Source organism: Homalodisca vitripennis, chromosome 5, assembly GCF_021130785.1.
Source record: "Homalodisca vitripennis isolate AUS2020 chromosome 5, UT_GWSS_2.1, whole genome shotgun sequence".
Lineage (NCBI taxonomy): Eukaryota > Metazoa > Arthropoda > Insecta > Hemiptera > Cicadellidae > Homalodisca > Homalodisca vitripennis.
In genome coordinates, this window is record NC_060211.1 from 90,800,023 (window position 1) to 90,822,154 (window position 22,132).

At 31.7% G+C, this 22,132-nt stretch overlaps 1 protein-coding gene across 4 annotated transcripts in view; it reads left to right on the forward strand.

Moving 5' to 3' along the window:
• LOC124362499 (sex-lethal homolog) overlaps nt 1-13,453 on the forward strand; it is a 53,650-nt gene extending 40,197 nt beyond the window's left edge. The window contains exons 4-8 of one of the 4 annotated variants that reach the window (XR_006922468.1): nt 882-1,060; nt 2,261-2,326; nt 5,456-5,686; nt 10,634-10,877; nt 13,103-13,453. Coding sequence is in view for 3 of the 4 variants with exons in the window: in XM_046817058.1 (XP_046673014.1) it covers nt 882-1,060; nt 2,261-2,326; nt 5,456-5,730 (520 nt within the window). In the remaining variant the exon portion in view is untranslated. Of the gene's footprint in view, nt 1-881; nt 1,061-2,260; nt 2,327-5,455; nt 5,925-10,633; nt 10,878-13,102 lie in introns of those variants that run through there. The other 3 variants (XM_046817059.1, XM_046817060.1, XM_046817058.1) reach the window with 3 other exon arrangements.
• The last annotated feature ends 8,679 nt before the right edge of the window (nt 13,454-22,132 follow it).

The following is a 22,132-nucleotide window of genomic DNA, read 5'->3' on the forward strand; positions in this document are numbered from 1 at the left end:
CAGCTCCTCCCATATCACAGGTGTGATTTAAACAATGCAAAGTAGACTATCTTAGCTAATATTAGTATTATCACAAGAAACTAATCTTCTATATTCATACAAAGTTCAAACGATATATCTCATGCCTAAATGCATTAATACAAGTTTTTTACCAAAACCCAGGCTTCTAATGATATGTCTCGTACTATAATAGAGATCTTGTCAATAACAAAGTCCATGTGGTAGTCCCATGTTAAATTGTTATCTACTACAAGTGCTAAAATGTTTGAGCCTTTGTCTGATCGATTCTGTCATGATTTATAGAAATATTTGGTTGTAATTTTGATGTTGATTGTTCAGTATTAAAATATATAAAACTAAAAATTGTACTAAATAACATTTCTTTAATCTTAGAAAACTGAATGAGGAGATTACAATTTGCTCTTGTGACTTTCCTGAGGCCATAGTATCATCCATCAGTGTACAGACTCACCACATCACAATCCCCTAGCAATACTAAACAAACTTCACGTAGTAAAGGAATATAAGTAGGCATAGAATGGACTCCTATGGAACACCGTACAGTGTTGTTAACATTGTTTCATTTTTACATCTACACCAGAGAATTACATTTTCTAATATATCTGCCACCCCTGTGCTTTGTTGTACATTCTGTTTTAATTATTTTATATTAAGCAACATTTGTGTAATGTTTTTATTAGTTTTGTTAGTTATTGGCACTTAACTAAAGGCCTTTCTTATACCAAAAAACTAAAACATTATGGATTTTATGCAAATAAAATGCTTGCAATTTAATTATGATATTTTGTCTCTTATTTCCATTTTTCCTTTGTACATTTCAATTTGTGTAGCTGGCAAGACAAAAAGTCCTGTATTTGCAGGTACAATCAGAGGTGTGAGGCGCAGATGGCTATCAGCCAGCTGGATGGGCAGACTCTACCTGGCAGTTCTGCGCCACTGAGTGTACGAGTGGCCCAGGACCATGGCAAGCAGAAGGCCCACTACTACGCAGGTTGGCAGGCCGGGTTACGGCAGAATCATCAGCAAGTCAGTTTGTTTGGTATGTTTAAACATTCTAAATCATTATAATTATTGTAAAATATTTGAGAAAAAAAACAAGCTGTTGTTCTTCAGTACTCACTAATATTTTTCTTCAGCTCTTTTCTCAAAATCAGAAAATGACCTTCAAACTTCAGAATATCCAGATGATCTTTCATTGAATTTGTACAATTCACAATATAAAATTTGTACAAACATTATTTTGTATAATTTGATGACAAACAAAATAAAAAACAACTGTACCATGGTAAATGCAATATTTTGTTTTCAATATGAATGTTGAGTTTAGTTCCAATTCAACTTCCTCTTAGTGCAGCATCTATCTACAGTTACAGAATAAAAAGTTTTACAGAATTGCTTGTTATGATTTTTCAATATAGTGACTAAATTAAAGAAACTGATGTAGACTCCATCCTCAACTTATTATTATTATTTACATAAAATAGTAGGATAGTTCATACAAGTAACTTTTACAAGCGTTGATGGTTGCTTCAATATTTTTATAATTTTTTTCGTAGAAATCACAATGAATTGGAAGTTCTAAAATGCAATTAGTTTAGTTTTTAGATAGTAGCGACCATTTTGTGTCGTCAGTTATTTTCAACTATTTTTGAGATCTGTGTTAAAACAAATGTCTCCTCTTCTATTCATCCTAGAACATTCAAATAAAAACATTCTCTCCAGAAAATCTAAACTTTATTAAAGGTCCTCATAAGTATGCACTTAAAACTAAGTATATGTGTTAAAATACTTTTTCAAAGATCAAAGTAATAATTTGACAAACAGGATTTTCAAAAATGTTTTTTTACAAGAAGGCAAGTCACTATATGTTTGATATTTTTGATTTGATAGGTATACATGGGTGCTCTAAATTCTCAAAGTTTATTGCTGTGGAATTCCATAGGCTTAAAAATACATATTTTTAAAAGTTTGGAGCTTAATATCTCAGTTGGTCATGAAAATAGCAATTAACATCTGGATAAACAATATTACTAAATAAGGAAATTGTCTTGTAATAAGTTAATTTTGTGGTCTGTACTAATTGCAAAGAAATACTAGACACTTATTTCATACGGTTGTATTTACTTTCAAGACAACCCCGTTTTACTCTGGTCTGTTACAAAGTGGAGATTACCTATATATTCACTTCACCTCTTTATACACGTATTTTTCATGCCCTCTGTAACTTCTATTGTTGCAGGTCCTCATCCATCCTTTATGAGCCGTTTCAACTCTCTTAGATGGCATACAAGGCCTTACCCAAACAGTAAGTTTTATTTTACTACAACTAAATCAATTTCATTAATTCAATGATGTTATAATGCATTCTCATGGGTTTAAAAATTCAGCTTTAGGTAATCATAAATAAGTTCAAGAGGGTTTTCAAATGAATGAAAATGTCTAATCCTTCATGTGCCTTCCTTGATGTCCAATTCTCGATATATATTGCTGGATTTTCATCTCTTTTTCCTCTAACCTGTATCTACTCGTTGAAATTGTTCAATTAAAATACTGGAAACAATTTAAACGTAATGCTGAAACTTTAATTTTCATTGTAAAGAATGACTTTTAAAGTGATGCAAGTAATAGGGAATTAATAAATGGTATAGTACATAAAAATAAACAATACCTGAAATTTACTAGGACATAGTTTTATTAAAACAGTTAGAAATCAATAAAACAGTTATATGTATGTCCAGAATGTGCAAGTCTGCGTTATAGAACCATATAATGCACTCCCTATTTTTTTCCTCACAAATGGTAATTTAAATCATAATTCTAGCAGTCTCTTAACTCCACTATAGTAAAAATAGTTTTAATACAGAAATTATTATTTGAAAATTATAGAATATGCCATCAAAACTAAATTTGAGTAAAATGTAGGTGGTATACATCATATTACATTTATTTATTCTATATTCAGTCCAACAATTAGACACACCAGATGTTTGGACTTCATTAGAGGACCATAAACCTCTGGACAATAATATTGAAATTTACATTCATATGTTCTATATATGATTATGATATAGATATTACTTAAAGATGTCGGAATTATCTAACCTGGTGTTAAGCTGACATATCCTGAAAATATTCAAATATAGACTGCTTCTTAAATCACAACATATCATCAGATAACAATAAACTTTGTTCAGACATTCACACCACCAAGATCAGTGATGAGCTTTAGACTAAAAAAATGGAACCACAGTATAACCTCATTTATCCAGATCGGTTTTACAGAGCGGAAAAAATAAAATTTAGACCAACAATAGCATCGATGACCAACATATAAATTGTATTAGCAGTAGTGGAAACATTTCCGATAGTGAGGAACTGGAAGAGTCATGATTCATTATGATCCCATAGCTAGACCTAGACTGGTTGTTGGTTTATTTTAAGCGATAGTTTAACACCTTCCTGCAGAAATGATGGTTAGTGAAGCAGTGTACTAAAGTTAATCAAGAAAGGTTGACAGAGTTGTTTATATGAAGCAGTAAACAAAATTTAGTTTATCTATAAATAATCTCTGTAACACTAAATAATTACTTGGACCTGTTTCAGTGTTATGTTTGTAATACATAAATTCCTTGTTATCTTTAGTCTAATGTGTTTTTGCTGTCATCCCAATTTATCTGGATTTTCATTTATCCGGATCACTTCCGGATAAACAAGGATGTACTATTTTTACATTTTAAAACTACATATTTTTTACTTATAAACCAAACTGATTTTGGTATTTGTCATATATCTTAACCCTCGAGCTGGCAGTTGAAATTTCCTCAAGTGGCAGGCCATTTTGAGGTGTTTTGCAGTAGTATTGGTTTTTATTTTTTTTTAAATATAATTTGATTATAAACCTATATGTTATGTGAAACTGTTTTCACAAGAAAATTTACTTTTTATTCATGGAAATAAAAACCCAAAAATATAAGAAATTTATCACTTTTTTTACTAAGTTTGTTTTCAAAAAATAAAAAAGGTATGTAAAAGTGGTGGGGGGTGCACCTATAAAAGACATATTGTGTGAAAAAAAATATTTCCAAAATACCCAAAATGTTGAAAATTTTTTATAGTTTTAGAAAATGTATAGTTTACTACACTTTTTTTAATTAAAACAATTATGAAATACTCTAATCTGAAGATAGTACAATACGGCTAAATTCGTTGCTATGGATACGACTGTGTTACAAAAATTCATCAAAACCTTAATTATTACTCGAAAAATTCATAAAATACATTAAAAGTAAGCCTATAAAAATAAATAAAGAAGCTTTATATCATGATCATCGCATATGAAAATTATCCTAAAGCTAACTAAAACTATCACAACACTGCACATAGCCTAGAACACAAAATCTCACTAATATATTTTTTCACATATATTTCTTCATAACATGACAAAATAAACTGATAAAACACAATATACGAGAATTTATACGCATAAATAAACACACTTATTACATAAAAACACTTATTTCATGTAATAAACTTACGTTTTAGATGGACAAGAATAACGCGACCGGGTAACACTACAACAACAATGGCCAACTGTTTACAAACAACTCTCGTTTTCAATATGTCATACTTAAATCATGGCATATAAAACAAAACAATATACATCGATCAAATCAGCAACTATTTCTGATTCCAGTGGTATATGAATCATTGCAGTTTAGTTCGTGTATTGATTATAACAGATGTCAAACGGGCACGTGTCAAATCGACTGATTTTCAGGCGACTGCCACTACAGAAACATTAATATCGACTGATAATCAGGCAACTGCCAGTTGTAGGGTTAAATATTGTAGAATACCCTCAGCGTTCAATTCTGCAACCTGGGTTTGCAACCAATGATATGTTCCTAATCAGAGTCAATGCGTTAGAGCCAAGTCACTTATATGGTAATGAACAGAATTAAATTACTTAAGACTAAGTCGGAGCTGTACTGGGTACTGCCTTTGACCTCACGAAGCCTGGAGAATATGGCTAAGCATTATACAAAACCAGTTGTCAATAGATAGTTTAGCATGACTTGTCTGGAATAGTTCAAGATCTCAATCAAAATAGGATTCAGAATTGATATTCACTTCACAATGAATAAACTGTACAAAATAAAATTTCTTTGGTGTTCCGAAAAATCAGTAATAATGACTTTTCTGGCTGACAGTCCTGAAAGGAATTTTTGGTTTGTTAGGCAATAGTGTAGCATCATAGCGTATAATCTTATAGCATATAATCCTGTATCATAGTTTACCACCTAAAGTAAAAAAATACATAAATTTAGGTGATATGATACTGTACACTATTAGGTACTAATTCGTTTAGGTGGCATGAGAATCTTTGAAGTTTAGTTGTGCAGTACCTAATCACTTCATATTGGTTTAAATCAAGCCAAGATCGAGAGAGAGAAGTTGGTGGTGAATAAGGTTAAGAGATTCCAACCATACTGGCCGTACTCACAGCAGACTGGCTCTCCATCGCACCAGACTGATAGCATGAGGGCTAACTCAGTTTTCTCACAACAACCCGCTGTGTTTCCTACCACATCGCTTCAGACCGCCAACATGGGGGCTAAGTTTGGGTCAATGCAGTGTGCAGGGGTTAGGCGGTTTATGCCTACATGTAAGTGCATTACTCCCTTTGAATTGTCAGCATGCCTCTCTTAATGCCAGAGTTTGCAGTGGTACTTTCAAGTAATTTAGTACAATTCTATATATATTGTTTCTAGTATATAATTTTTACTACCACAGCTATTTATTCCTTGTATACATAGTATTGAATTGAGTCTTGAATTATAATAATTACCATGAATATTTATCATGCAGAATGTTATGTTATTACAATAAATTAATTTTTGATTCATGCTTGTTTTCTTTCTTGAGTAGTTTTGTGATTAGTAGTATGCAATATCCAACAGGATGTACTGTATTTACATCTTAAAACTACATATTTAAAAAAATATAAACCAAACTGATTTTAGTGTTTGTCATATATCTTAAATATTGTAGAAATCCCCTCAGCGTACAATTCTGCAACGTGGGTTTGCAACTAATCTATCAAATCAAATCAAAAAGTCTTTATTTAGTATGTATAAATATACAATAAATAGTGTCAAGTACATTATAACTACAGGTACTATTAACAATGTTTCTTCATACTATAAAACCTCATATGATATAATAAAATATAGAATAAAATAATTGTAAAAAGCCCTAAAACCCTAGGCCTATTATATGTTTATGAGTTATATTGACTGTCTTAATGAATATAATTCACCTAGTGAATAAAAAGCATGCTGCAAAAGAAAGTCTTTTAGTAATAATTTGAATTTTTTTAAATAATTTATTTCTTTATTGCTTTGGGAATATAGTTTAAAAATTTTATTCCAGCATAAAAACATTTTTTATGCTGGAATAAAAAATGGCGCCTTTCTTAAATTTTTATAGGTTATGATGAGGTAATATAATGGTGTTTTTGTTCCTGATATTATAAAAGTGTACCTCTTTAAATTTTAAGATTGAATTTGTGATATTTTACATAAATGTTTGTATTAAAAATATACTGGCTATACACTGTCAATATTCTTAAGCTGGTAAAATGTTCCCTGGCTGAATCATCTTTTCTTAATTGCAAGATGGTTCTCAGACCTTTTTTATGAAGGCTGAGAATTTTATTTAGATTTTGATTTGAAGTCCCGCCATAGACACATATTCCATAGGATACATGCGACTGAATGTGAGCATGAAATAGAGTTTGAAGTATTGATAAATTACAAAGAAATGATAATCGTTTTAGAGCATAAATACCTGAGTTAATTTTTTTCATTAAATAATCAATATGTGAGTCCCATGTAAGATGTTTATCCACATGTAGACCTAAAAATTTGATTTTTTCTGTTTCATTTATAAATAAATTCATTATCAATACAAACGTGAATTTCAGAAATGTTCCTACTTTGTTTTGTTCCAAATGAAATGAAGTTGGTTTTTTTGCATGTTTAGGATGAGACCATTAAATATGAAAAAATTTTGAATTCTCAACAGTTCAATAAATGAGGCCAATTCCAATTCTAAGCTGGTTTTTGCTGACATGATGAGGTTTGAGTCATCCGCATAAAGACACAATTCGTTTTTAATTCCATCTATTCGATTAAGATAACTAGGCATATCTTGAATGTAACAAATAAACAAAAGAGGCCCCAAAATTGACTCCTGGGGAACCCCATATTGAATTGTTTGTAATTTAGTTTTAAATTTTGATATTCTATTATTCTCAGTTTTGGAAATCTCTACGTACTGCTGCCTATATGTTAAGTATGACTCAAACCAATTCAAATAATTATTTTTGATTCCCAAGTCTTGCAATTTTTTAGCTAATTTACTGTGTGAAATGCTATTGAACGCTTTTGATAGATCCATGGATATTCCTGCCATTTTATTTTTTTGTTTTTATCAATGGATTCAATTAGAGATTCGGGAAAGCTTACAAGAGCTGTGGTTGTTGATTTATTTTTATGGAAACCATGTTGTTCCTTATCAAAAAGATAACTGTTTTCTAAGTGTTCAGTAAGTCTAATATACATGGATCCTTCAAAAATGTTTGTAATTGATGGTAGTATTGAGACAGGACAATAATTCTTAATATCAGTTTGGTCCCCCTTTTTAAAGACTGGTATAATTTTTGAAACTTTCAGTCTACTGGGGAAGATACCTGAGATGAAAGAAGAATTGATTAAATGTAGCAACGGTGTAATTAATGGCATTATAGCTAATTTTTTGATTTTAATTGGAACCTCATCATAACCACTTGACCATTTATTTTTTAGAGTCTTAAAAATATCTAATAGTTCCTTTTCACTGATTGGGGGGCATCTAAAATTTGAAATCTGTTTTGAGAATTCTCTTGATGTTGAATTATTTTTCTGTCTCGCTGGAAATTCCTGCAACATATTTTCAATTGTGCTTACAAAATGATTATGAAAACTATTACTAACCTCATGAAAGTGGGAAACTATCTTATCATCAAATTCCAGGATCAAGTCCTTTTCCAGTTTACCGTTACTTTTCTTTGTTTCTTTGTTTATTATTTCCCAGGAGGTTTTACAAACATTTTCAGAATTTTTAATTTGTTCATCTTAGCAATCTTTTTTGGTTTCTAGTAACTTTCACTCATACATGGAATATTTAAGTTTAAATTCATTTTTCTAATTTGAGAACTACTTTGCTTAGCCAAACTATTAAGGCTTATAATGTAACTTTTTTCTTCTTTGACATGTTCACTGCTGAATTTCAGCCCGCTACTTACCCAATATGCTGAAATATATTTTTGGTTTAAACTTAACGTTAGATGTTTTCTTGTAGACTGGGGATGGTATTTTATTGATTGTAGCTTGGAAAAGTTTATTTTGGCCATTTTGAAAACTTGAGGTCCCGGGACCTCACGTGCACACAGCGACCGACTTATCACTATCACTTGCGCAAAGGAAACACATTTTGTCTTTTATGTATAGAATTATTGTCAGAAAGGTAAAATATATTCAATTGTAGCCCGGAAAAGTTTATTTAGGCAATTTATAAAACTTGAGGTCCCGGGACCTCACGCGCACATAGCACCCAATTTGTCACTATCATTTGCGCAAAAAACACATTTTGTCTCTTATGTCTAGAAATATTGTGAGGAAGCTAAAATATATGCACAACTAGGTATTTACAATTATATACATCCCTACCAGCCACCCAAATGTCCTGTATAATTATCCATATACAGACTGTGGCTGTTGTGGAGTTTTTCTCTCATTAGGTTCAAAACAACATTCGCGGCGTGCCCTTTTCCTCCCATATCGTCCAAAACTCCACTGTAAATTAAAAATTTAAGCATAAATCCATGGGGATCACATAATGTATACAACTTGATTCCATGTCACAGACTCGCCGAGCACAGGAAGTGTAAACTACACGTGCCGAGAATTCAGCCAAGCCCATACAACAAAGCAAACATAACCTCAACCATCCTGTGCAAGTGCCACACTAATGAAAGAAAGAAGTGATGTGCACATAATGTCCTGAGACCTCATGCGCATGCGCCGGACCCTCCGCTTGAGGTCCCGAGACCTCACTTGCAGTGAATGTGTTAAGTTCTTGAGATATCCAGATTTTTGTGTTTCTTTTAATTTTTTTTGAACAACAGTAAATGACAAATTGAAGTACATTTCTCTTCAACCAAAGAGAAGAAAAAACTGATTCCCAATCTTCTTTTTGTAATAAGGATATAAATAGTTTGATGTTTTCTGTTGAAAATTTTCTCCAGAATAGTTTAAATTTTGATTATTTACATTGTTTGTTGAGTTTTTTTTGTCCAAAATCTGTCCATTATAATCAGACAGAGCGGTGACAATACTGCAAGCCTTGGTATCTTTTCTGTCTAAGTACGCAACGTTAAATTATCTAAACGTGTCTTAGTAGTTGATGTTAATCTATTTGGGAAGTTGATCAGATAGTCCATTCCATGACAAATCAAAGTGTTTTTTAATTCTTTACTTTCTGTTGAAGTTTTTAAAATATCTATATTAAAATCTCCCGTTATAACCATATATACTTGTTTGTCAAAAAAAATTCCATCAGAAGCTTCAATCTACTTAAGAATTCTAAGCTTTCATATTTTGGGGTTCTGTAAAACCCTACCAATAAACAATCCGAACCATTTAATTTGAATTTGGCTAAGCAACACTCAAACAATTTATCCTGACATAGATTATTTACTTTTAAATTAACCATCTGCTTCATGTGACAAAATCACCACTCCTCCTCCAGTTGTAGTAGAGCGAGTATATTGTGAAATTACTGAATAGTTTTCTAGGTTAAATCGTTCTAATTCAATATTGTTCATATTATTCTCTGTTAAAACAATTATTATATCAGGATTCAGTTCAGCTAAAGTTATTTCTAATGGTTCTATGCGTGATTTTAAATTTTGAATATTTTGATGAAAAATTGTTGTAGATTTAGTTTGATTATTTATCATCTATGATGATATGTTCCTTATCAGTGTCAAGGCGTTAGAGCCAAGTCACTTATATGTTAATGAACAGATTTAAATTACTTAAGACTAAGTCAGAGTCAGTACTGGGTACTGCCTTTGACCTCACGAAGCCTGGAGAATATGGCTAAGCATTATACAAAACCAGTTGTCAAAAGATAGTTTAGCATGACTTGTCTGGAATAGTTCAAGATCTCAATCAAAATAGGATTCAGAATTGATATTCACTTCACAATGAATAAACTGTACAAAATAAAATTTCTTTGGTGTTCCGAAAAATCAGTAATAATGACTTTTCTGGCTGACAGTCCTGAAAGGCATTTTTGGTTTGTTAGGCAATAGTGTAGCATCATAGCGTATAATCTTATAGCATATAATCCTGTATCATATTGTACCACCTAAAGTAAAAAAATACATAAATTTAGGTGATATGATACTGTACACTATTAGGTATACTAATTCGTTTAGGTGGCATGAGAATCTTTGAAGTTTAGTTGTGCAGTACCTAATCACTTCATATTGGTTTAAATCAAGCCAAGATCGGAGAGAGAGCAGTTGGTGGTGAATAAGGTTAAGAGATTCCAACCATACTGGCCGTACTCACAGCAGACTGGCTCTTCATCGCACCAGACTGATAGCATGAGGATGATAGCTAACTCAGTTTTCTCACAACAACCCGCTGTGTTTCCTACTACATCGCTTCAGACCGGCAACATGGGGGCTAAGTTTGGGTCAATGCGGTGTATATGTGGAGGGGTTAGGTGGTCTATGCCTACATGTAAGTGCATTACTCCCTTTGAATTGTCAGCATGCCTCTCTTAATGCCAGAGTTTGCAGTGGTTCTTTCAAGTAATTTAGTACAATTCTATATATATTGTTTCTAGTATATAATTTTTACTACCACAGCTATTTATTCCTTGTATACATAGTATTGAAATGAGTCTTGAATTATAATAATTACCATGAATATTTATCATGCAGAATGTTATGTTATTACAATAAATTAATTTTTGATTTATGCTTGTTTTATTTCTTGAGTTGTTTTGTGATTAGTAATATTTAATATCTAACAGGATGTGGGTTCTGTTCGGTGTTAAATTCAATTTGTAGGTAACAAAAAGGTATTGCAGTTATAGACCTAATAATATTATTTTTTAATATTTAATAATTTAATGTTATTTGATTATTAATTTGGAAAATATATATTTATCTATGGGAGATGGAACGGTCTTGCTATGTTTGGTATGTTCTATGGGAGTCTCTTTTTAAGGAATCCTTGGTGAGATTACTTTAAGTATTGGTTGATTGCTTCTGTGTATTCAGTTTTGGAAGTTCTGCAAAGTCGCCTAACAAAGAACACGCACATTCACACTATTGCTTAACTTTTTCATTTTTAAACCATTTCTATTTTCAAGGCTTACAAAGTTTTAATTATTATACAAAATTGGGGAAAAATTAGTGAACACAATAACTACCGTACTTTTTAATAGATTCAGACTAAATGTGGAACAAAGACACTATTTACACAAAACTTGGTTAAGTTTGTTTGCCAGTCTTAACTTTCATTCACATTTGGGCCAAATCTTTATCTCAGTTATTTCATAATATAACATGCACATAACACTTTCTTAAAATTTTCAACCAACATTTATTCTTACTAATTTTTTGATAACTCCTAAGTAATCAAATGGTGTCCATTAATAGTAGTAGAGTTATACAATTGATCCATTATAGTAGATATGTTTGCAAAGAAACATATATGCTTATAACAATTTTTGTCTTGTAAGGTTTCAATATAATGGAGTTTATAATTGTTTGAAAGTGTTACGATTATATTCACATGTCAACATTTAGGTTTATTATACCAACAGTTTTGTGTAAATGAAACATCTGAACTAATAATGCACATTCAGTTTTACATTTAGAGATGGCGGCTACATGTGAAATCTGTCTTTCTTCTGACTGAGCCGGAAGGAAGTCACTGTGCATCAAAGATACATTGATGATATTTGGAAGATTCAGAGTATTTTGGTTGTGCTCATGTTAATAGTGTGCGATTTGAGGATGAAAGCTGTGATTAGATCATGAACCGCATCTTTTTTAATGAAGTTTGTAGAGTGGGATTTTCTTTGCATGTCTGGATTAGGGTGTATACTTTTAGTTACTGTTTTCGATAGCACTTCAAAGGCAAATCTGTAATTGGATTTTTAAATGCAAGCGTAATAAGGAAAAAGGTTTTGCAGACAAGAACAATATTGATTTGTTAAATAATAATAATAAAGATAATAATAATGGTTTGTTCTGCTTTTTAGGCATTCCTTGTTTGATAGTGTGTTTAACTACTACAGTAGTTTTCTTTCTCAGTAGTTAAGTAAAAAAGCCCTTCTGCTTACAAAACTCAGATTCCAAAACTGTACAATAATTTCTTGTCTCCAATCCTCTGATTCTTTTTTGGAATATTTGAAGAGGCAATTTTCTGCACAATATGTTAAAACTTTGTGTTTATTTTTAAAGTCCTCCTTTTTTTCAATTTCCTATTTTCCAAGCTCTGAAAACATTTTTCTTTTTCTAACTGTTCACTTTTTTGTTATTGTTACCGGTACTTCATTATTGCTCTGCTTTCCTATTTATTTTTCCTTCGTCCCAATGTTGTATTGATGTCTTCTTTTGGACTGTTGTCTAATAAGATAAAATGTTTTCATTTGTAGCGAGGGCTTCATTTTGGGAACTAAAATTAAGCTTATGGATTGTGGAACAAATCTTTATTTGATGTTTAGAACTTTATTGTGATTCTATACTGAATGATCTTGAGTAACTTAACCATCCAGTACTCACTAGTGGATCTGCATTAGTTAACATGTTAATTGAAATAAATTACTGTACATTGGCATAAAAACTTGACATACAACTAGTGTTGTGTGTTAATGATCATTATATAAAATTGTAGGTTTGTATGAGTTTTTATTCTTCATGTAACTAATACAAAAATATTTATGTTTGCAGGTTATGACTTCTAAGTGTGGAGGAGGAAGTAAACATTTTATACATTAATTTAATTCAACATTTGTTTAAAGTTCCGTTTATCTCAAAGTTTTAACAATTAGTATAAAGTAAGATGTTCTAATATGATCATAAAACTACATTTAGTAAGTAAGTATTTGACAAGAAAAATACACTCCAACATAGTTTAGTATCCTGTTTTCCTTTGTGTAGTATGTAAGAAAATATTGTTTTTGTTACAATTTAATTATGAAAGGAAATGTTTTGTAATAATTTTTAATATGTTAATCTCAGTGTACTTTCCTAATGGCAGTATTTTTGTCACAAAATAAACTGTTTTCATGCTATAAAATATTCAATAATTCAATTTTTACCTTTATCTCTCAGTTTAGGTTGATTCAACAACAAAATTCAGAACAAGTTTAGCACAAAAATGGTATAAAATACTATTTTAAATTTTTGCTTTATTTACTTGAGGTGAAAATTAAATTTCTTGGCCTGCAGCCAGGTTAAGGTGATTAGAGGATATGTGGATTAGCACTTATTCAATCTGTCTTCAAGTATTTTGGCATTTTTTCAAGGTGGAGTACAACTAAAAGAAATTGAATTGTAATCACCTTGTGTAACTCATTGGATGAAAAAGCTATCAATGGTATCCAACCTTATCAACAGATTTATATTATCTTTCTTCAGTATAAACTGCTAGTCATGTTTTTGTAAAAAAATAAGTACCTCACATTGGAATGAATATTTAAACATTTATGAATATTTAAACACAAGATTTAGAGGTAAAATGATTAACATGAATACTAATTTCATATTTAATGGTTATAATTTGAAAGTGGAATTGTTTAGTATTTAAATCAAAATATCAAGTTCTAATATCTGTACCACCATTTTATATAGACATGTTAAAAGTTTCTGTTCATGATGTAGGACGTAGTATTTTGGATTCTTTAATTTGAGGGGTTAAAAACTAGAGATAGCTATTTGTAAAAGAGGAATTGTTCCCTAACTCCCTAGTTTTTGTACAAATGAATATTTCTTAAAACATATGAGCCATATCCAGAAAATATGGACTGAGGCTCTCACGGCCAGGAGGGTTTTTTTCAACATGTTGGCTACACTACTGTGTAACCTGATTCCTCCCCTTCGCAACGAAACCATCAGTACATTGAAAACTGTCGATGTGACAGTGTGTTTTGTGAAAAATGTCAATCTAATCTCCAGTCAAGTGCTAAATATGCGGTGTCACCCGTTATCACTTTGGAAGGGAAAGACTCCGGTTAAGGTTTATAATGAGGTAATAACTGCATATGGTGATAAAGCTATGAATCATACGAGTGTCTTCAGGTAGTGTCAGAGTTTAAAAACGGATGTACGTGTGCATGATGATTAAAAGAGGAGAAGAACTTCAGTTGTGACAAATTCTGGAAAAAATGTAAAATTCACTCCGTAACGATCACAAATTGACTGTGGTTGAACTTTCTGCGATATTTCCGCTAATCTAGAGATCTCTGCTACACGAAACCATCACAGAAACCTTCGAGTATCAGAAAGTTGTCACAAAACGGCTCACAGACTAACACAAGTTTAATCGAGTGGAGGCCAGGTAAGAGTTTTTGAGCCACTACAAATCCATTGATATAAATTTCTCCGCTATATCGTTTTGAATTATGCAGTATTTACCTCATTATAAACTTAAACTGGAGTTTTTCTCTTCCAAATGAGATAATGCATGACGCCACCGCATATTTCACACGGGAGGTTAGATTGACATTTTTCACAAAACATATTGTTGCATCAACATTTCTCAACGTACTGACCTCAAATCGGTCTGTTGCAGAGGAAAGAAATATACTACTATATTACAATACACTACAGGGTAGTGTAGCCAACATGTAAAAAAAAATCCCTGCGGCTGTAAGAGCCTCAGTACACTTACTTTCTGGATATGCCTTGTAAAATTTTTCTATGATTAAAAAGTAAAGAGATATGGGTTTCTTTAATTCCACTCCGTATATAAAATACTGTCAAAATGTTATTTATGATTTTAATATTTTTAATACAGTGGAGTCCCGCTAATCCGAACACGTGTAATCCGAACGTCGGTTAATCCGAACAGGTCCAGGAGGAATTATTTATAACGATAATGAACAGTTATAGGAACTAATTACATAAAAAATGAAAATGGGTGCATCATTTCGTACATAAACAAAGAAAACTTTAATTAAATAGACATACAATATTTTATTAAGACAAATAGTGTACGGTACAGTACATAAATAATGAAGTTAAATACAGTACCAAATTGAAACTTATAGGTTAAGTATGAGTTAAATTACTGTATTAAGAAGTGAAATCAAACAAAAATTGGACGTACAGTACTGATATTATTATTGAGTACAATATTAATTGTTAAAAGACATAAATTCAGTTATTGTCTTCTGTCGCATTGAAGAGTCTATTGGATGACGCGTAGTTTCGTACAACTATTGAACGCGTGGACCCGTACAATATCAAGTACGCTCACATTGCTTAACAATAGAACTCTCACACTAAATACGGTAAATGTGCTTAGTATTCGCAAACACGTTTATTTGTCAAGAAATACAATGCAACAGTCAGAAAACATGTTTTAATAAACAATGTTGATAATTCTATAACAAAATAGACCCATCTCAAGTTTAAAACCGTATTTTTCTGTAATTCTGGCTAATCCGAACAATCACATAATCCGAATAGGGCTCGGTCCCAATTAGGTCGGATTAACGGGACTCTACTGTATATCGACATAATATTAACATTAAGCATACAACATGGTAGTGCTTGATTTGAGGTGTTCTGGTACTTCCTGTATATCTCAAAAATGCATAAAAATTACTGTTTTGATTTGAGATAAATTCAAAATATTTTTGGAAATTGTCCGGATCTCCCATTTTCTGAATGTATTTTATAACTGCCCCCCACTGGGAGATTACAGTTCCGCCATCTCTAGTTCTAAAAATTGAGTACTCCAACATGGTAAACTGAAGAGACAAATACTGGCCGCAAGGTAAGCGAAGATACTACTTGTACATAAGTGACAAAATAAAAACAAACGCTCCACTGTATCTCCCAGTTATTTGACCCTCCCCAAAACTTGATGCTAAATCCACCCTGTTCCATCTGTCTCCATTTGTCTCCTTATAAGTATGCTACTAGCTGATAACAATAGGCTGCCATGATAATGCAGGTCATTCTCATTCTAACCCAACGCTATTATTAAATACCGCAGTCAAAACTTCGATGAGTGGAATAGGATAAAATTCTTACCTTTCTTCTACTCACAGTTATTCAAGCTGTTTTTTCGGGGCCAGGAGCGCGTAATGTTTTCCTGGCTACGTTCTTGTTGAGTACAATATAATTCTAAATTTAAAACTTTATTCTTTCCAAACATAAAAATAAAGGAATACACATGTATCTCATGTTATTCAAACAGTATTTTATTTCTTCTTTATACAGTCCAAAACATAAATGAGAAGAACAGCTTATGACAAGTTTGCTGATTTAGAGACTCGTTCTGGGTTTGATATCCTAACTTTTGTCATAATCTTAGTACATTCCTTTTTTCTAAATTCATTTGAGTCCTCGTAGTGTTTCAGGTATTCTGCTAAAAGTTTAAATATTAAAAAACTATTATTTTTAAATCAGAGCCTTATAGGCTTACTAATATAAAGTAAATGTATTTATATTTTATTACATACATAAAGATAATATAGACTAGCCAATGTTATTTGTAAATTACTTTTACAACTTGGTAAGTAGATGTTACGAAATTTTACCTGATTATGGTTATTGAAACTCCTTTAATCATCATCACTTTCGGCTGTGCTTGAAGTTGGTTATTGCAGGATGTCTTCATAGAATGTTTTATGTTCATGTGGAATATACTGTTTAACCTTTCCAATGTCCTTTTCATTCACTGCTATTTTTCCGATATACAGCATGTCTTCAGGAAGCAATACAGCATCCTAGTTCTTATTTAGCTTGAATACAGTGATATCAAGTCCATGGCTATGTATTATGAAGCATGAACAGTGAACACATCCCTGAACCTCTTCCTTGTACAATAAGTGCCGGTACTGACTAATATTGAACTTCACTTGTTTTCTCAAGTCTTATTTTTAACATTGAGGTCACCACTCATGATAATTGAGTATATCCTAATTTTTTACACTATTAACTCCAAATGGTGGTGACTTCTTTACAAGCTTTGTTGGTGAGATTGTCATACTCGCCAGATACATAAGTTCTAAGTTAGTAAAGTTCTAACAAAAAGAACTCTGTGATTTTGATTTATTAAATTTAAAATTAAAGGAAGTTAAATGGGATGATTGTTTGTACTCAAGTGAAGTTAATATCAGTTACGATAATTTTTACTATACTTTCAAAAAAAACGATTGAGGACAGTCAGGTAGTTATTAAAAAGCATAAATTACTTAAAGCAAAATCTCTTAGCCCATGGATAAATTCAAGTATCTTGTATAGTCTCCAAAAACGTAATAAGCTGTACAAATTAAGAAAGAAACGTCCTTACGATCAGGCTTTTAAAATGTATTTTGACTCATATTGTAATAGGCTAAAAAATGACATAGATAGTGCAAAAAACTTTTATAATGAATAAAATAAATTGTTGCAACGGTGACTCGATGCAAATTTGGAAAGTAATAAATGAGGTAACAGGTCAGTCAAGGAGCAAAAATATTGAACACATTGAGTTAGATAACGGTGAGATTGTCAGTGATCCTAAAGAGATAGCTGAAAGGTTAAACTCTTATCTTATCACGGTTCAAAGTCAGGACATGCACCTGAACCCTACCTCTAGCGCAACACCACTCACACTTGCTGAGCATGTGGGCCAACACGTACCACAGTCCTTTTTTATTTCTCCCACAGATGTTAACAAAGTATTAGCAACAATTAAAAATTTAAAAAATAAAAAATCGTCCGGGTTTGATAATATAACTGTCGAAATTGTTAAAAAATCTGGCGAAGTTATTTCACCTGTGATTGTTCATATTGTTAATCTTAGCTTTCAAAACTGCGTTTTCCCAATCATATTAAAAACTAGTAACGTAGTTCCGATTAAAAAAAAATCTACTTCAAGAAAAATGGACAACATACGACCGATTAGCCTGTTATCAGTTTTTTCTAAAATATTCGAAAAATTAATGAGAAAAAGGCTTGTAGCTTATTTAGACGGAATACATTTTTTTAGTACCTGTCAGTACGGTTTTAGAAAGGGAATGGGTACAGAGGACGCTTTGTTAGCGGTAACTGAAAACATTTACAACAGTTTTAATAAAAATCATAAAATAACAGGACTTTTTATAGATTTTAAAAAAGCTTTCGACTTTGTTGACCATGAAATTTTACTATGTAAGTTTTTTTTTTTTTTTTTGTTCTCTTAGGACAAGAAGCTTATAAATTGCACTTAGTCCTGTAAGGACCTTTGCGCTGCTTCCGGAGTGATAGGATATTCAGGATGGGTAAGGTTAGGGAGTAGGGGCCGCCTCCTATCGAGATCCATGAGGAAGAATTAGGGCACTACGTCTCAAAGTCATCCCGGAAGAAGGGAGGCCAGCTGTGAACCAGCCTCTCCAGTCAAAGTAGGCAGGGGGTGCCACACCTTGTTGAGGTTAACAAGAGCCTCTGAGGTAAGGGAACAAACCCCACCAACTCCAACAGCCATCCTCCACAGTAGGCTAGACCTATCGAATTGCCCATGAATCCCAGAATCTCAACATTTGCGGTTAGTGATGTGCCGCTACTGGACATCCATAAGGTTGCCCAGATTGAAGTGGCACATCGGATTTTGCTGTGCCCAGTGGTGGGTTCAACTGGTAGATATAAACCAGCCAGAAGTGATCCCTGCTGGGTGTACTATGTAAGTTAGAAGCAGCAGGAATCAGAGGAACCGCTTTGAATTGGTTTTATAGTTTTTTAAATAATAGAGAGCAGAAAGTACGGATAGGCAACCAATTAAGTTCATCTCTTTTTGTAAAAGCAGGCGTTCCACAAGGTTCAGTATTATCAGCTACTTTATTTTTAGTGTTTATAAATGATTTACTTAAATTGCAGTTTCATGGTCGCCCAAGCGCTTTTGCTGATGATATTGCGTTTTTTTTATTCTGAAAACAATATTAATGATATCTGGCATTACATAAATGAAGATCTAAAACTTTTGAGTAAATGGTGTTCTTGTAACAAAATGAGAGTTAATGTTAGTAAAACAAATTTTATAAATTTCAGTTTGGTTAAAAGTTTTGACTTCCCAACAAGTTTGATTTACTATGTGCACGAATGTTTAAGAACAAATTGCAAGTGTGAAATAATACAGAAAAGTAAACCTAGGCGTTATTTTAGACCAAAACTTAAATTGGGAACCCCATATTTCTTCAATACATGGGAAATTAAAGTTTACCATAAGAACTTTTTACTTCTTAAGAAATTTTTGTGACGTACAAGTATTAAGAATGTTATACTTTGCACTAGTCGATTCTCGTTTGCAGTACAGTGTTCATTGTTGGGGAGGAACTTATAAAAGCTACATTCAAAGACTAAGAATCACTCAAAACCATATTATTAGAATTATCCTTCGGAAATATAAACATGACAGTTCATATCCTCTATTTTGCGAACTAAGATTACTACCAATCCAGCATATGTTTATTTATAAAGTCTTGAAGATATTTTACATTAGAAGCGGAAATACTGGAACAAATGACCTTTTCTACAAAACAAGAAGTTGCTATAAACGAGTTTTTAGAGTGCCTAAAGTAAATAAATCGTTATTTAAGCATTCATATCAATACATTGGGCCCAAATTGTTCAACTGTTTGCCCTTTGAGATAAAAAATTGTATAAATTTAAAATTATTTAAAAAAAATTAAAAGTTTGGCTTTTTTGTATTGATGATACGGATCTATTAAAACTTAAATTGTAAAGATATTATTAATTGTCAAATGTCAGCAGAATATATTAACATTACTATTGCAATTAAAATTAACTGTTTACCATGTAGTTTTGTGCTAGCATTTCAGTTATTTCTTATTTCTGTAATTGTTTATCTTTTTATTTTTTACAAATTTTTATTCATAATATGCTAAATAATAATACATAATATAATATAATAGTATATGCTAATATAAATATAATAGGCTAAAAGTGCCAGTTTACATTCTTTGTACATTTATAAGACGAGCTAGTAATTTACTATAAAAAATACTTATTATTATAATATATTATTAATTTTAACGATAACTATTGTAATTAATGCCGGTAGTGATAAAGTATATAACTTACAGAGTTTCGATTTTTTTCTTTGTGAAATAATTGTTTCTTGCAAGCGCCACAGATAGCGAGTTTTTTTCTGAGTTGACTGGACTCTTGTTTTTTAAGTGAATTTTGTTTTTAGTTGATTTTTAGGTTAGAGTTGGCCACACATACTTGTAATTGTGGTCAACTAATATTCCTGTTTGTTAATTTTTTTTCTCATTATACTGTATATTTTATACTGTATGTTGTGAATTTTAAAGGAATAAATTTCATTATTTCATAAATACGATCCCTCTGTCTAACTGCCCATTTGACCACTTCATTCACATGGCAAAAAATTATGCCTAAAGATAGGAAAATAATGGTGAATGATTGAAAATCTGCAATTCATTGTGAAGATCAGAAACAGCCTTGAACGTGTATGGTTGCGATTATGCCCACCATGTGTGTCACTAAATATATGAACTTCCTTAACATCATCTGGTATGCTATCAAGAAGGAAGCTGCAAATTTCATTTCGGCCCCTTTTTTTGCAGTCCCTTCATTGGTCAAACACAGACCTTTTTTGCCAATGTCATGTATGTTAAATACATAATACCATAATTGTGTAAATAAAACATCTCTTGAACTGAAATAAAAGGGAAGGGAAAGTTTAGGATATAGTCAACATTTATAGCTATAACATTATTTCTGTTTTTGCAAATTTCAGTTACTTCTATAACTTTTTGAACAATTTTTTGGTCTTCATTAAATATACTATAAGTTCAACCACTGCAGTCTTTTTTGATGGGTTATAATCGTGTGGCCTAGAAGATTACCACGATTTTTGTGTTTTCCCTTCAAATCCACAAGTGATTGTTTATTTTCTAGGAGTTATAAGGCCCATTAAATATGTGTCGTTCATTTTTTGGATGTCCGCTGTAATCAATTTTGATTATGTTATCCTTTTCTTCTGGTTTAAAATTTCTTCTGGAGCTTTAGTCAGGACCTGTTACTCTTTATAAGATTACCTTTACTTGTAACAAATTCCTGACCTTTCGTTATGGCAGCTTTCTCTCATTCCGTGATATGCTGGTGTTTATTTTAACATCTCTATTTTATTTCTATATGTTTTTAATAAAATGTAAAAAAACTGTTGTTGTATTGTTCCTCCAAGCTTCTCAATGTAAAAAAATGAACGTCTCAACTGACTTTTAAACTCTTGTTGTATTGTTCCTCTAAGTATCTCAATGTAAAAAAATGAACTTCTCAACTGACTTTTGTGCACTTCCCTTCTTTATAAATATTAGTTGTGAAGAAATATATAATTTATTCTTATCAATCAATTGTTATAAACTCTTGCATTTTAATTCTCAAGATAGAACATTAATCACTACGTTTAGAATTGATTGTATTCTGTTTTGCATGCTTAAGTTTGTGTTTTAGTACTTGATATATGAAGTAAAGGTCACATTCCAGTCCTTGAAAATGTTTGTTGCCCATTACCCCTATTACATAGTGTACAACATTGTGGAAATAGTAGATTAAATATTTAAAAATTACCCCGGTCATGTGAGTAATTCTAGGCTGTCTGTAATAGTCTGTATCACTGTCTACTATTCGGTAATATGTATTGATTTAATGTATTTTACTTTATGCTTACTACAGTGATTGTAAATAATGAAATTTTGAGTTTTGAAAGTTAATGTGTGGAGGAATTAGAAACTACCAAAC